The sequence below is a fragment of the Mizuhopecten yessoensis genome, unplaced genomic scaffold, assembly GCF_002113885.1.
Source record: "Mizuhopecten yessoensis strain PY_sf001 unplaced genomic scaffold, ASM211388v2 scaffold4477, whole genome shotgun sequence".
Classification (NCBI taxonomy): Eukaryota; Metazoa; Mollusca; class Bivalvia; order Pectinida; family Pectinidae; genus Mizuhopecten; species Mizuhopecten yessoensis.
This window is the reverse complement of record NW_018405566.1, coordinates 137,489-154,050: the sequence shown is the minus strand read 5'-3', so window position 1 is coordinate 154,050 and position 16,562 is coordinate 137,489. Positions and strand designations below refer to the sequence as shown.

Sequence of the window (16,562 nt, the reverse complement as noted above, 5' to 3'; positions counted from 1 at the left end):
CCCTGCCTACCTGGAATTTTTTCTTCACATGGAACCCCCCCTCCCCTGGAAATTTGGAAAAAAAACCGGTTAGGTCTCTGGATCCGCCACTGCATCTTCACATGTGTTTAAATAAGGCAAGTATCGATATTGACCAATCAAATTTTATTTTCTGTTTTTCTGTTAAACTGCAGATGAAGTGGTGAAGTGGTGGTAGAACAAGTTGTTGATTTGTACATCTTCGGTACATTTATAACATACACGCATTTTTGTTTTACATACCTTTGTAATTTGTATTATTTTATAAACAGATCCTACCAGAAAATATCAGAAGACAGTAAAAACAGTAGCCCTTTCAAAATGGCACCAAGCCTTCAACTGCCCGCCCTTGTTGTTATGCATTGCCAATTACACTGAACAAGGGATTGGGCACAAGTTATTACAACTTATCACAGTCTTTGCCCGTCATACACTTACAATCACATAGAACAAGGGATTGGGCACAAGTTATTACAACTTATCACAGTCTTCGCTCGTCATACGTTTACAATAACATAGAACAAGGGATTGGGCACAAGTTATTACAACTTATCACAGTCTTTGCCCGTCATACACTTACAATCACATAGAACAAGGGATTGGGCACAAGTTATTACAACTTATCAAATTCTTCGCCCGTCATACGTTTACAATAACATTGAACAAGGGATTGGGCACAAGTCATTACAACTTATCACAGTCTTCGCCCGTCATACACTTGCAATAACAAAGAAAAAGGGATTGGGCACAAGTTATTACAACTTATCACAGTCTTCGCCCGTCATACACTTGCAATAACAAAGAAAAAGGGATTGGGCACAAGTTATTACAACTTATCACAGTCTTCGCCCGTCATACATGTACAATTACATGACAGCAATGATATAAGGCACAAACATGTTGTTAAGTAGATATTCACCCCGGAAAAAATACACAACTTTAAAAAATACCGTTCAAAATATCTTGCTGGATTTGATGAAGTGATACACATAAATGTCTAATAACGTAAGAGTCAAGGTCCACCGAAAGATCTGAATTGACAAACAAAAGAAGCTCTAATTTAAATATATACCTAAGGCATTCAAATTTTGAAACAAAACGCCTTTCATTTCCAAAAAGTTGACACTCAAAGAAAAAGTGAAAGTGCAAAATGGACTTTCGACAAGATTAACTCTGTAAAGGAAATAACAATTTTGTGTCAGTTTAGTATGTATAATATTTGTTCCTCTATTTGGGCTTTCTCTTACAAATCTTTCCTTTATGCCTACCAATCTTCGTAGCTGGGACTCGATAGATCTATCAGTACGATCGTTGCCTTCTATACATTTATACAAACATCTCCCCCATCTCCGTCAGTGTTGGAGAACGTAAATATTATATATATACTAATGCTGAATAACTAAATATTCAATTTAGGTTCTCCAACACTGACGGAGATAGGGGGAGATGGTGTACAAATGGTAGAAGGCAACGATCGTACTGATAGATCTATCGAGTTCCAGCTACGAAGAATGGTAGGCATAAAGGAAAGATTTGTAAGAGACAGCCCAAATAGAGGAACTCTATAATCACTGTTATTTCTAAGAGTGTACCTGTTATTTTCTGCAATAGTAGGTGGCAGGAGATCGTTTAAATTTCAAATCTAAATCTTCATCTATATCAATAGATTTAGAATTAAATATTACCTCAGTTTTGTCTGGATTAAATGTTACCAACCAAGTTTTAGACCGTACGTTTAAAGACTCAAGATCCTTATTCAATACTGTTTAGATTTCATGACAAGACGAAGAAGACTGTAATAAAGAGGTATCATCTGCAAAAAGACGACCAGCTGATTCAAAGACATCGGCAATATCATTAATGTTTGTATATCAAAAACAAAAACGGTCCAAGAATTGAACCTTGAGGAACCCCTGCTTCGTTTGAACCTAATTGAGAATAAGAGTTATTTAAGAAAACTTTCTGTTGCCTACGAGGTAAATAGTTTTTTCTAACCAGGTATATAACTCACCAGCAATTCCTAAAGATTTTAATCTAACCATCAAACCCTTAGGCCAAACCCAATCAAAAGCTTGGAAATATCACAAAATACCAAACATACATGTTTTTTTTCTAGAGCTATACAAATGTTGTGATAAATTTTAATGAGCTGATATACAGTAGAATGAGCATGCATAAAACCAGACTGGTATTTATGAAACAATGCGTTTTCTAAGAAATAATTATGTAGGTGTTGAAGATTAATCGCTCAAAAACTTTTCCAACTGTATATAAAAGTAAAATTGGCCTATAGTTAGAAGGAAAATGCTTTTTTTTAAAAAGTGGCATGACTTTGGCTATTTTCCGAGCGAATGGAAAAATACCTGCCGATAAAGACATATTAAAAATAATTTCAAGTGGAATACAGACTGTGAGGTAATTCTCAACATATGATTACTGATTCCATCCTCACCCGAGGCCCTGCCGAGCTTCAATATCTGTAGAACGTCTCGAATTTCATTAATATTTACTCTAATAGAACTAAACGTTATGTCAGTTTTTGGCTCAACAATAGGAACCACAGTGTAAGTATCATCTACTCGTGTAATATTACAAAAATAGTCATTTGATAAGTAAGCTTTATCTTCGTCATTAGTAACAATACTGTTAGTGTGAGGATCTACAGAAGTAGGTACAGATTGTGAAGCACCAGTGGATTTCATTAACCGTTTAATATGTCTCCAGTAAGAATTTGGATCATAGGACGAATACTCTTCAATTATACCTCGAACATTTTCATAAAATATAAAACGGGCATGCTTTTTCATGTTGTTAACCTTATTACGATGAGTCTTAAATTTTTAACATCCGAAAGAAGCTTGGTTGACCTCGCGATTTTGTGCAACCTTTCTCGAATTCTCATTTTTTCCCTTTAATTCGGAGGTCATCCAAGGTTTGTCATTTGGTCGTAAAATGGCTACTTTAGCTGGAATACATAAATTGGCTAAATTTGGAAAAAAAAACATCAGAAAAAAACGCTCACATGCAATATCAACCGAGTCGCAAGTAAGGAAAAGATCGATCCAATTTTAATTAGAAATAAGATTATTAAACGATTGAAAGTCTGCCTGGATCTAAAAGCACAAGTGATTTTAATACAAGCAGCACAACCATCATGGTCACTAAAAGAATCAATACAGGAAAGTGATTGAGTTAAAAAGAATAGGGTCGAGTAGTCTGGACCTAGTCGGTTCGATACGAGAAGGTTATTTTATGACATTGGTTATACTAAAAGAATTCATAATGTCAAAAAGATCATGGTTAGTAGATGCAGTCAATAAGTCGACATTTAAATCACCAGTTACTATTATATTTTGTGTGATATCTAGTGCATTGTTAATAGACGTACGCAGGTTTTCCTAGAAAGGTAAAGCAGAATAATGAAGACAAAACTGTCAGTATGACATTTATCCAAATTACCTCATCGCCGGGATATTCTAATTCCGATAAACGGTTTAATAGTAAAAGATTGTTAGTGTAGACTAGTGAACACCTCCACCAGCAAAGTTCCTATCAAGTCGAAAAGTCTCGTGAAATCCAACTATAGGTAAGTCATCTGTGCTACCATGTGCCTCTTCATTTTGATTGATATTCTGGGCTTCAGGTAAGAATCAATATAATAGGACAAATATGTTTCTCTTACTTGAGCATATAAAGGGCATGCATATCATTTTCAATCAACTTTTAAGATTTTACAATCTCAAACTCCCTTGGAGTTTTATTGAGGCCACTTCAAAGATCTTGTTCACTTTGAAACTGTGTATGGAATCATCTGAGTTACAAGTCATTGGTGCATGCTAGAAATGGTAGCAGTTGTAATAATTGTCCTGAAACAGTGTATAATGTATCATATATAAAATTTTAAAATATGTAATTTCATCATTGTCTGGTTGGTCTTTAAACTTGAATTTGAATTTATTTTGGATTTAACCATTTTCAGTCTATCACCAAATCATATTACAAGTTAATTAATTTATTGTCGGAAACTAGAGCTAGTCATAATTACTGTGGTGATCATTGTATACACCAATATTTATATAGTTAGATGGCACAGATAAATATCTACTGACATATAATCTTCAACATAATTAAAATACTTTTTTACGAAAAAGATGAGATGATGGCAGGCAAGTGGACGTAACACGACAAGGCATTGTTAGTGGGGGAAGTTTATTAAAACTGCGGTGTCGATTATCAGAAATTAGATCATGGAGAATCGCGGTGAATTTGGCATCAAATCTCCGGTGTGCTTTCCGATCACAGGGGTTCGTTACAAATGTCTAAAATACACATATGATATACTGATATGGGTCACACTCACAGTTTATGTGTGTTGTGACCCAGTCAGTATAGCATATGTGTTACTGTATTTCAGACATTTGTAACGAACCCCTGTGTTTCGAGTGTATCCCTTGGCACTGTAATATTACGGCCGACGGATTGACCGACGTTATGTTTACAGTGTCTGGTAACGCCGATTTATTGTCACAAGAACCAAATAACATGATGATGGGACTTTTGTTTTCTTTCACCTTAGAATTTGTCAGAAATGTAGGTACCATATAACAAAAGTTAAACCGAATGTTACGTAATCCGCATGCTAAAATAGCTGGCCACCTAGACGAAACTTTATATGCTCAACACATGGAGAATGGTTTTCTTTCTATTGATCTAGACCACACTCCAACAAATTTAGTTCGAAAATGTGCTCGGCATGTTTAACAAATATATTTCTATTAATTTTGAAAGATTAGTGACTACAAAGCATATGTATTTCAATGATGTTGAAGTTATATGTCAGTCAATATTTATCAAGCCTCTTCCCGACTTTCAACTGACGACAACCGCTAAAAAGTTAAAACACCTGCTGCATATTGTCGACTTTCTACCCGGCTTTGACGTCTAGATTTAACGGGTTCATGATCGACTCGCCGAGTATTTTTGGTAAACAAGCGAACGATATACGCGTACACTACTCATGTATTTAAACAAGCATATTAAAACAAGGATAAAAACCACTCACCTCCAATTAAATCATCACACCAGTTTCCGCGTAGTTTTGTAACAAAATTTCCTTCTTTCGCGAAAGAGTTTCCTGCGAGGCCGCTTAGTTCGCGATAAATACGTTCTTAGTTGAGAACGTTCTCAAATATTTGAGAACGTATTTGAGAAAGCCAATTTTGAGAACTTCTCAGCTAAGCACGTACGTAGTCTGAGAATTGAGAATTGAGAACTAAGAATTAAGAAGTTTCGTGCAAGCGGGGCCTGGTCATCTAAATGAGTTTCTGTTAAACATCTTCGATATAGCCCAATGTATTCCTATCGCCTAGGCCTATATTAAGGTGAAATATCGAAAGCTCGTCAAGCCTAGCCCTCTGGCCAGGATTGGATTCAATATCAATGTGTTGTAATAAAAGTAGAAACAAATTTGCCGAAAACTCAGAATTTCGAAATCATGATTTTTTTTTTATTTAATCTATTAATTAACCATGAAAGCAAGATCTGACCACGGTCGAGCATCCATAAAAAAATTTGGAACTAAACGATAAAAACATAAATGATCTCATCGAACATTTACCGTAGACCTTAGAGTAAAAGCTACCGATTGCTATTCGGTGACACATGTCAGAATTACCTAATCAAATAAACAGAAAGATAATTTTATAAGATAGCGAGTCGGTTTCATACATGGACCTTGTGCAATCCAGCAAACGATTTTTTTTACCTGTGTCAGTGTTGAAGAAAGAAGAAAGAAGCCGCGATGTGAACATTCACAGTCACGTAAAGCAGTAAGTGAGTAGTACTAACTAGTACGCTATTCGCGGTTTATTCAGACTCAGAGTACACTCCTTTGTATGTTATAGCTCAAAAACGTTAAAAAAATATTTCAAGTTAATCCTTAAATATGACAGAATTTTCAATATTTTCAATCGTGCCTCGCACCTGCGTAAAATATTAGGATTCTGCAATCTATCATGTTTCCTCACAACTTGTGCAATGGTCGAGGGGAGACAATCCTTATTCTGCAAAAATTTCGTTATGGTGTGTATTTTCATGGTCTAAGGGACACAATTATTACACAAGTTTTAATGTTTGATGGAGGGGATAGAAGGAGGGAGAGGCAGAGGAGGGTAGGAAAGGATAAGGAGGAGAAAGAGGCAGTAAATAAAGACAGGAGGAGGGTAAGAGGGATTAAGAGGGAGAAGGATGTAGTTATTTGTGAACCGCTTAGAGACGACCTAAGAATTAGGTTGTGATAAAGCGGTATATATAAGAACCTTGAATTATTATTATCATTTATTAAATAATATAGCGTAACGTTCGTGTTGGCTCAGATTGGGAACCATTCTACCAGACAAGTGAAATATATCATTATTTATTGTATCAAGAGCATTCAACGAGACACCATCATTGTTGTTTTTTTTTATTATTAATTTTCATTTCTATGACTCTGGAATACTTATTTTTCGTGTTATTTTCACAAGAACACGAGCATTGTCCGACAGAGCAGTCTGAACTTCATGGCGAACTTTGGATTAATAACGCCACGGTAATAATTACGTCAACAAAACATGGCAGACACTGACCCTCCCAAGATTCCAGAACAAGAGGGAACAACAAAAAGCTGTTTAAAAAGAGAACCAACAGACAAGTTAACAGCTACAGCAACAGGGTTGTGGAGTCCTGGTATAGTCTGTCAAACCATGTGGTAAATGCCTCTAGTGTAAATAGTTTTAAACACAGACTCAACAAGTTCTGGTCTGATCACCCCTGTAAATTCAATGCCTCTTGCTATTAACAAGATCGAGTCAGACCATTAATATCTTCACTCACCTTTTAACTGTAAGATTTCAGGATTTTAAACTCTCTATATCAATACGCACCGAAAGTCGAGTATTAGTGTTAGGAACATTAAAATGCGCCGCAAGAGGAACGAACGTTGTATTTGATCAAAGCACGTGGGGATGATCTTTTCCTCATTACACATATATATGTACGGTACCCCGGTAGCGGTGTTCAAATGACAGATACATGTATCTGGATTTACCCATCTTAGTGTACTCTACTTTAAACGCATAATAAGAGCATTGATGGAAAGCGCGAAAAGTCTTACAGTAGGGTTGCCGCTAAAACATGAAGGTTTTTTATGAAAATAAGTTTTCTGAAAAACTTTCTACGAATTGCGGAGTATGTTTTAACTATGTCTTAAAATAATGTAAAGCATACATTTTAGTACAGTATAACTGTATAGGTAGATTCTACAAATTTGTGGAATTTAAAGTGACGAAATCTGAGATGATGATGTGTGGTTGTCCGAGTGAGTTGAATCCAGACGATGACCTCATCAACTGTAAGACCTTCATACTGGGAAAAAAAACATCGGTTAGGCGAAAGACATAATTTTCACAAGCATGACTTACCTTCACATGAACCATCTTTTGCACAAACCGCATGATGTTACGTCTCCTGCCATTTGAGATCAAACACACTACTGAGAAGTCAAGTTCATCCTACATCCATTACTAGTCATTTTTGACCTTTTGAACTAAACTATTCGGTGAATTGAGTGAAGCGTCACTTTAAAACGTTCCTTCGAAATTATCAAAATAAGTTTATCAACACAGAGCACGGTATCAAATACCAAAGCGATTCCAGGTTACTGGAACTGATAAAATTGACGTTGATGACGTCATCAGTTACGTCATGCTTCGCCGTCGAACGTCATTTGACGTCATTCAAAGAACATGATGCTTTAACTTTAATGTTGAATATTTTAATTTACCCTGAACCAAGTCCCGCAAGTGCCAGATAACAAGTTATTCAATAAAGCATGGGTTTGGCAATTAGTAAGCAAGTTATAGCGCGTGCATCTATACGGAATGTTGTATTTACCTACTAGCCGGAACTACTTTTTACGGGAATCCCCTTGTCATGGCGAACTGAAAAGTTCCCGGTATTTGCAAAAAATATCAAAGTTTATAAAATCTTTGTATCGATCTCTACCAAATACGGAAGGTATGTGATAAAAGCAAGACCACACACTTATGTTTTTCTAACGAATCAGAAAGCACGAGTTTATTGCGCGGACGTCTATATTCGTCCGCGCAATAAACTCGTGCTTTCTGATTCGTTAGAAAAACACAAGTGTGTGGTCTTGCACATATAACATCTTGTTTTAATTTTCCTATACATACGAATTTCGAATATTTAATTATGTATGTTTGTAACCTATATGCTGTATTGCATTTGGATATAATAAAACTTGAAACTTGTATTACACGGATGAAAGGTAAACAAGCAACTGTTCCATACGTTTTGTGTTTGAGATACAACAATTAAACTTTTGTTTCTATGTGATGTATATTTCTTTCAAATTGTGTTTGGAAAATAAGTGACGTAGAACAAAAGGACAGACGGCCCAAGCGATGACGTCATTATGTCGAAGTGTTTTGTCGAAGATTCATTAGGTGACGTCATCCAGTTACATCAGCACCTACCGGGAGTATTTTTATGTGACGATAGCATAGAGTGAAAAAATCACAATGACATGTAATGCGAAGTTCAACAATTTAATTATGTAAATACATGATGATGATATTTACAATGGAATGAACATCAAATGCGGCTCAAATAAATGTTAATTGAGCACATAAGTCTAATGAAAAGGAGTCAACAGGGTCAATTTAAAACCTGACTTATATTTATCATAACAGGCTGTGAACAGACGATCAAAACGCAAAACAGGTAATTAATTAGTAACAAAGGTAGAACAATGAAAAACATGAACAAACAATGTACAGTTCCTGAGTGCAAGGGCCGTAACTCTGCGTGATGATTAACAATATAACAGAGTCAAAAAATGGAATCTAGAGATGAGAAACTATACCAATTAGCCCAATTAAACTGGTATGAGGCCAAATGAAATTTTATTTTTTATTTTTATGGTAACCCTATCTACCCTAAATTGTTTTCAAACATGCTATAAGAAACACACTTATTTTTTCCTGGCCTCAGTTAGAACAATTCCATGTTGAACATGTGTAGTGGACCTCGTTCTGATCGCCACATATTCAACTTATGACGTCATAGAAAGTGGGTGGTCATGTCGGGTGAGGGCTGATTCCCTTGATCAAAAATGGCTGCCGATAAAATAGTACCCGCTGTTAACAATTTCCAAATGAGTTAGACGACACAGCGTAAACCCTGTCTGTGTCAATGTCGATTTTGTTTTTATAAAATATCATCAACAACGGTCTACCATACTTCATCATATTGTTGGCTTCGGCAAAATCAATGGCAGAAGAGTTCTGGAGGGGACTGGAGAACCCGACAGTCTGTCCTGGTACGTGTTTGGCTAGGTGTCGAATGATTGCCTTAGCGATATGTTTATTGTCAGCATAAAGTGGAGCGATCTGATTAAATGAATCTTGTGACCGAAGCACACCATACCCACACACTTTGTTATTCCTCATGGCAACATAGGTCTTTGATTGTTCGTGGTGGATCCAGTTTTGTATGTATGCTTCTCTCGGAATTTGATGGATTTCTGCATCGTAAGACAAGATGTCTGCCATATCGACATCCGACGCGGGTAAAATTTTGAAACGTTCGTCAGTGCACGGTTTTAAAGTGTCTGGGTCAATTCGTCCGTAGTTGTACCACGTCATGTACGACTTGAGAACACTGATGCCGTAGTGGTCTTTGATCCTGTCCACGTTATGGGGCCAGATGAACGTGCCGATGTTTGTACCTGCTGAGAACCTTTGCGCGAGGTCTCCGAACATTTGATGACCCACCCTCTCGGATTGGCTCTCGCGGTCAACTATCCACAGGCCCATGCTAGCCATTGACGGGTCATGCGCAAGGAAACCATGGCAACCTAAAAATATGAATTAAAATTAATTTTCAGAACACTAACACGACTTCTGTCCGGTATCGATGACAATTAAATTGACAATTGTTTTATTGTGATAAACAATACGGTGTAGAATACATATACACAAACAAATTGGTGACAATAATACATGGTGGAACAGGATGGACATTAGTACTGCAAATTTATTACCTAGTATAGAATTACAATAATAGCAATTCATGTTGTATTACATAATTGGATAATGTATAAAAATATTAATGTCTTTGGTACTTTTATAATAATATCGGGACATATATGTTTTCGTCTACTATTGAGTATTGGTTGTTGTGTACCAGTTAAACAGATACAGGCATTCGTCGCCAATTTCTCTTAAATTACATATGTATTACAAAATCTATTTTCACGTGGTATATTGGACCACCTACCACTTTCAATTAGAAACTTAGTATTACATGTTCTACGTTTACAATACGCTTTGGTTAGTTTCGGAGGTAGTTCTAGTAAGTAATTTTCCAAACGAAATTCGTACTTATAGATTCTATAATTGATTCCTTTCGGGGAAGTATACATTTCATTTTTCCAGTTTGATATAATTTTTTCTTCTAGTTTATAAAATGTGGTACTCTTTAGCCAATGTATACTTGGAAACTCTTGGCTATTGAATAAATATAATCAAACTGCATTTTTCAAATAACCTTTTCACTTATATTGGCCATGATAATTCATAATTTGATAAAATTGCTAACAGTTTATTACTTAATCTATTCTGGTTGGTTTTGTCAATTTAGTCCAAAATCCGACCATTCTTACTTTGACATTAATATCTAGCGGAAACCTTTCAAGTTCTCCGTATATCATGAAGTTCGGTGCAGACGCTTTAACATTAAGTACATGTATGTGTTTGCAAAATATATTTTAGATGTAAACGTTCGATAAGTTTATAGTTATAAAAACCCCATACTTCACAACGATATAAAATAACAGGTTTGATGGCTTTGTCAAATATGTCTAGTCGACAAACTTTTGACAGATTATGATCCCTACATTTGGAAATGGCACCATACATTGATTTTAAACCTCTACCATACAGTTGTTTAATATTGAATTGTGTCAAACCAGTTTTAGTAAAATAAATTACAAGATATTTGAAATCCTTAGCTATTCCTATAGCAGTACTGTTGTATGTAAAATTAAGGTCATCAGGAATTATATTTCTACCAAATACCATGATTTCAGTTTTCTGATATTGACTTTAAGAACAGCTGTAAACCGCAGGGACGCTGTTAATTTGAGCGTTCTTAAATTTCGGTCCTTATTACAAAATTTGACATTTCATATTTAGATCACATACATGTATATCCCCGAGTAAAGTGTCCATACCCCTTTACCTAAAATCTTCCAAGAATGGAGAACATACTTAAAGCGTGAATTGGGTAACAGCTCAAAATGAGTTTCTGGAGAATTATGTTCTTGAAACATGTACATATATATTATGTTTGAGAATATGTATGACTTATTTAGTATTCGTCATCTGAAATTTATAATCGACGATCAGTTAGGTTTTATGCAGCTCTCCAATTCACTGACTACAATTTATGAATGGCTGTAAGCCTTCTAAATGATGATACATATTTTTTAATGTTATTTAAAAATGTACAAATACATTTGTACTAAGACAACGCCAATTGTAAGGCATAATCCTGGAATTTTATAAGAGTTGTGTCCCTTTATCTATGTATCCATATGATAACATAAGTTGACGGGTTTATCGTCGACATGACTCCACCCATACGGGGTTTTGTCGGCGTGGGAATTTCGGAAGACGACTCCTGAGCTCGAATGGTTGGTAAATTTGTTTTGATTTGTCTACCACATCCAGGCTGTCACGTGACCCTAGCCTAGCAGAGAACTCTCTTTGGCTTGTACATTTCTATATCACCCACCGCCCCCACCCCACGATGTGCGCATGCCTGATTTTGTTGAATGAAAGTTTTGTTTCTTTGACACCAGAAAGGACAAATAAATGTGCTCACTGTAAATGATTCGTGCTGAGCGACCAAATCGTGTATCTATCGCAACTTTAACGTTGTTTAAAGTCAATGTCAGCAGCGCTTTAACACTTTTTTTGTGTAAAATTTTAAATATTTGTACGCAGTTGTGTAATAAAATACGTGACATACCAACAGGTAACAACCACACCCAACCTCCCACCTTTAGCTACCCCGACCCACACGTGCATATTTTACTAAAACGGATCCCACACAAATAGTATTCAGTTCCTGATACTTATTTATTTACAAAGTCTGCGAAAACAAAAGCTTGATTGTCTTCGACCTAAATATTCCAGGTCGCCGGTATCAGTATGTTTGATCAATGTTTACTTTCAAATTCCCAATGTGAGATTACTCCTGGTCCAAACCCAGCCAAGGGATAGTGAAAACATTAATTAAGTGACTTGTTTTAATAAAATGCCCCTTTCAGGGATGACTTTGTTCTCATCACCCTTTATTGCATATGAAAGTATGCATATGTAAACGAATAAATTAGCATTACTGTAATATTAAAACTACATTTTTTTAATCTGGTGTAGAAGATCACGACCAATCTAGTAACAGAAATAAACTTTAAAAACGAGGTAACTCACCTATGAGTTTCCGTGAGGGTGTTTCCGCCACCACAAAGCCCCGGGGGTCGGTCTTGAACGCACAGTCAAAGTAGGCCTTCTCCATGACCCAGCCCTGTTCAGCCAATAGTCCGTGTACCTGTGGGATGTCACTACTCTCCATACTCCTCACGGAGAAGATAGCACCTGATCTAGTAGATAACCTATTGATGTCAATAGAAGGTGTTTACCAGTCAAATGTATCACTGTGAATAACATCACATCTATAAAAGTAAAACAGATTGTAATCAGGTGTTTAAGGTGTAGAAGAAGCTGCCATGTTTCTATAAGACCTGACTTTCCTGGGTATTTACACGCCCGGATATTATAAAGTCTCACGTGGACTCTCTACCTTGTTGATACAAGCTCGCGGTCTCCATTTTGGCACAACCTCGATGGTACAATCCGAGTTCATATTTGGCCAAATAATACGCTCACAATAATTCACGACACTCGTTTACACGTTTACTTTCGCTTGCTAAGATGAAAACTTAGGTAGTCGTAAAACTCTACAGTTTCCGGCAATAACAAAGACGAAGTCATTTTTAACATGTACGACTTTTGTGGCACTCTGATAGATTTGTCAATTTATTTCCATTCTTTATATTTCTAAGATTCAGTAAAAATAAATTGAGTCTAATTAGTATTACTTTGTATAATGTTGTGTCGTTGATTTTAATCCGCAATCCGCGCTCCGCATCCGCAATCGCTGTCGCCTAGTCTCGTGTGTTACTTTCGTTTTAAATGGAATGTATGCGAGTGTGACGTAATTGTGAATGTTATTGTATACCAGTTTGACCAGTGACAAACTGACCACTGACACCTGTCGCATTGCGTGATATTTTCCCGCGATAATGTTTTCTTGACTTCTCTTTCCTTTCTTTTCTATTCACTTCCTATCTGCTCCTGGTAGAGGCAACATCGTCATATAGATATACACCTCGCAGAACACAGAGAGATACCTACAGAACTTACTATTCAACATGATTATACTAGTGGATCCCCGGTACCACATACAGGGTAAGCTATTGGTCAACTAAGCTCATGGTAACCATGGTGGTGTGTGTCCTAAATAATAATGCTCCATAATCTATATTTATTGGGAATACTATAACTTGTCGTAAATTGTTCATATATACTTATGGGTGTGGTTATTGGCTAAGTGAACACTTTTACTGATGTTATACTTCTGTGTAGGTTACTAAATGTTATTTCCAGTATTTTGTGAACCATATTCATATATTTATAATTGTTTTATCACTTTACAACTATTAAAAAGTATCGTACGTTTCTATTGTTAGGCGAGTTCGTTTCTGTATACTGTCTCCTGTTTGTTTGAATATTGTCACAGGGAAATAAATTATTACAACTGAACAAAGACATATGGTACTCGTCGTTATTGTAAAAGAACCCAAACACTACACTTTGAAGTTTATTATAAAACTACGGCCTAAAAATATCACGGAGTCTAGAGGTGACGTATACCATGTTTTCAGAGCTATTTAAATCATATTGTTACTTGAAAATTTAAATACATCACGCAGTCGAAAGCTGACAACAGTACCTTGCTTTCAAAATGTTATTCTTCCTTGAATTATATGTGTAATTGATATTTATATAAATACCGCTGCCATCGTGTTTTTAAACTGTTTGTTTTATTATTAAAATCTGGTGGTCGAAATTGTTCACACGTTCCGAGCTGTAAATAGTTTAGTGCGGTAACGCTAAAGATCTAGTTGTCGAAATCTGACATATTTTAAGTATTTTGTTTTAAATCTATATGTAGAGTTATAGAGTTTATATATGACATACCTCGCATGGGAGCGTTTACACCAGGTCCGTGCTTGTAACAGGAATCTCATGTCTAATACTCTGATTGTGTGCGTCAAACGTGGAAAGTGACTCGTTTTATAGATGGCCCGTTTATATAAAGCTACGCGGGGAAACCCACAATGAATAAAAATAGCTTTCTGTTACAATCAAAATCGTCCAAAATGAACACGCCCACAAACCGAACGATTGTTTCAGCGTGTCAGTCACTGTATCTGACTCGTCGATTGGTTGATAGAACGTTTGAGGTTGGTGTCGTCCTTGATATCAGAAACATTGTCAACGTACATGTTTCAAACCATATGTGTCATGACTAATTTTTTGTGTGTCTTTTTTTCAAATACTACATAACCATTTAAAGTAATACGATCGGATTTGGCTGAAATAGATTCATAAAAAGGATTTAATCTAAGAAAATCATCGGTATTTCTACCTGTCTGACCAACGTTTTGTTCAGGGATTTCTAAACTTAATTGAAAATATTAATTATATATATATATTTCATTATGTTATTGGGAAAGGGCTTTACATAAGTTGGACAACTTGTGCCCAATCCCTTTTGTATATTAGATGCAAATTAAAATATGTTTGAATAGAAAAATCAGAATCAAGTAACTAGTCACTTGAAAAGGTTGATGATGAATGTCATTATTTATTTTTTAACATTAACAATTATGTGGACCGTGCTATTCCCTTACTATTACCGTAAGTGTCCCAATATAACAAATAGGTTAAGTGTATGGTAATGTAATGTTTGTCATATACACATGATATCTAGACCCACATATATCACAGATCGCCACACACTAGTGTGAACCGTTATACATGGAGGATTACAATAACTACAATATAGGAGGACTTCAAAGCTTTTACTCTCATTTCAAGTATCCCTTGAACTACGTTTTAAAAGTAAGCTACTGTTTTAAGTGATTATATTTCTTTCCAAAGAATGCAGTAACTATATATGCCATCATGCCTTAAATTAATGAGATACATTCTCGGAAACGGATTTATATAAGTTATTTCAACTTGTTTCCAGATCCCATTCCTCTGTACTTTGTATGTTATGTGATGTAATGCAACTTTATTTGGAATGAAATAAAGTTTATATCAAAAGCTTGTAAAACTTCTCAAATAATCTAGTTATTTAAATCCTACTCGTATAGGGTTACACCCTAGCGTGTGTCGGGCGAGATACAAATTTGTTATGATATATATAGCAGGTTTTTATATCGCCCCGACAAACGCTAGGGTTTAAATTAAAAAAAACGAAAACGTTGTTCAGGTAACGCGTTAGAGTGTTAAATCACACAAGATGGATTACAAGACAACAATTGATAAAACAGCAGTCACATTACTAAACACATTATAGATTGTTATCATTACTTGAATTCCTTCGCTATCACTTGTCTAGTATTTTTTTAAACTTTGAGGTTCACAGCGTTCCACTCGATCTATAAATAGATGTATAGGTTGAGTCACGTGTTTACGTATAGTGGTGTAATGTGTTGGCCGCTCCTCGTCAACATCATTAAGATAAAACGTATTCGGAAGTAAAGTTAAATATATTCTCAAATATTGAACCCGTTCTCAACTTTAAATTTGAGAATGGAGACTTATGAATCTTTCAGAAACACTTTTTTGATAATATGCTTAAAGTTAAGCACTAAGAATGGTTTAAGAAGTTTCGAGATTCCGCGGGGCCAGTTGTCCATGTGGTGTAACACATGATTTGAATTCAGGTTTGTTTCCAGTTCTAAATTTACTATAATCATTTGCTAGTTTTTGAGGGAGACCTAGCAGGTTTTTATCTAATACTAAGCCATGCTAATGATACAAAATTACTTATGATCACGTTTTACGTGAAATACGAGTAACGATGTATAATGGTTAAAAGTATATCAGAAAAAAATAGTCTGACAGTAAACTAACTAGACTTTCTATAAATCTCAGCCAAAGGTAGTAAATCAAATAGCAAGGACTAGGCAAAACAAAGGTTTGTTTCATACCGGGAAAAAATAGGGAAGGTCGGTAGGCAATTCTTTTTATCTTAATGTATTTTTTTTTATTTTTGTGAATTCTTAGTATGCTTTATTTCAAAATTGACAATACATTTCCACACAATGGCTATTAATT

At 35.6% G+C, this 16,562-nt stretch overlaps 2 protein-coding genes across 2 annotated transcripts in view; both read right to left on the bottom strand.

Annotated features, from left to right (window-relative positions):
* The window catches only part of LOC110449071 (beta-1,3-galactosyltransferase 1-like), a 53,145-nt gene extending 45,628 nt beyond the window's left edge, over window positions 1–7,517 (bottom strand). The window contains exon 1 of the mRNA XM_021495664.1: window positions 7,479–7,517. The gene's annotated coding sequence lies outside the window, so the exon portion shown is untranslated. The remainder of the gene's footprint in view (window positions 1–7,478) is intronic.
* A 1,171-nt stretch (window positions 7,518–8,688) lies between these two features.
* LOC110449076 lies at window positions 8,689–14,488 on the bottom strand. Its single transcript, XM_021495669.1, has 3 exons — window positions 14,409–14,488; window positions 12,579–12,760; window positions 8,689–9,937 (listed from the first exon to the last, which is right to left on the bottom strand). Exons 1-3 carry the CDS (start codon window positions 14,456–14,458, stop codon window positions 9,222–9,224), a joined length of 948 nt encoding a protein of 315 aa, XP_021351344.1. The 5' UTR covers window positions 14,459–14,488; the 3' UTR covers window positions 8,689–9,221.
* Window positions 14,489–16,562: the final 2,074 nt, after the last annotated feature.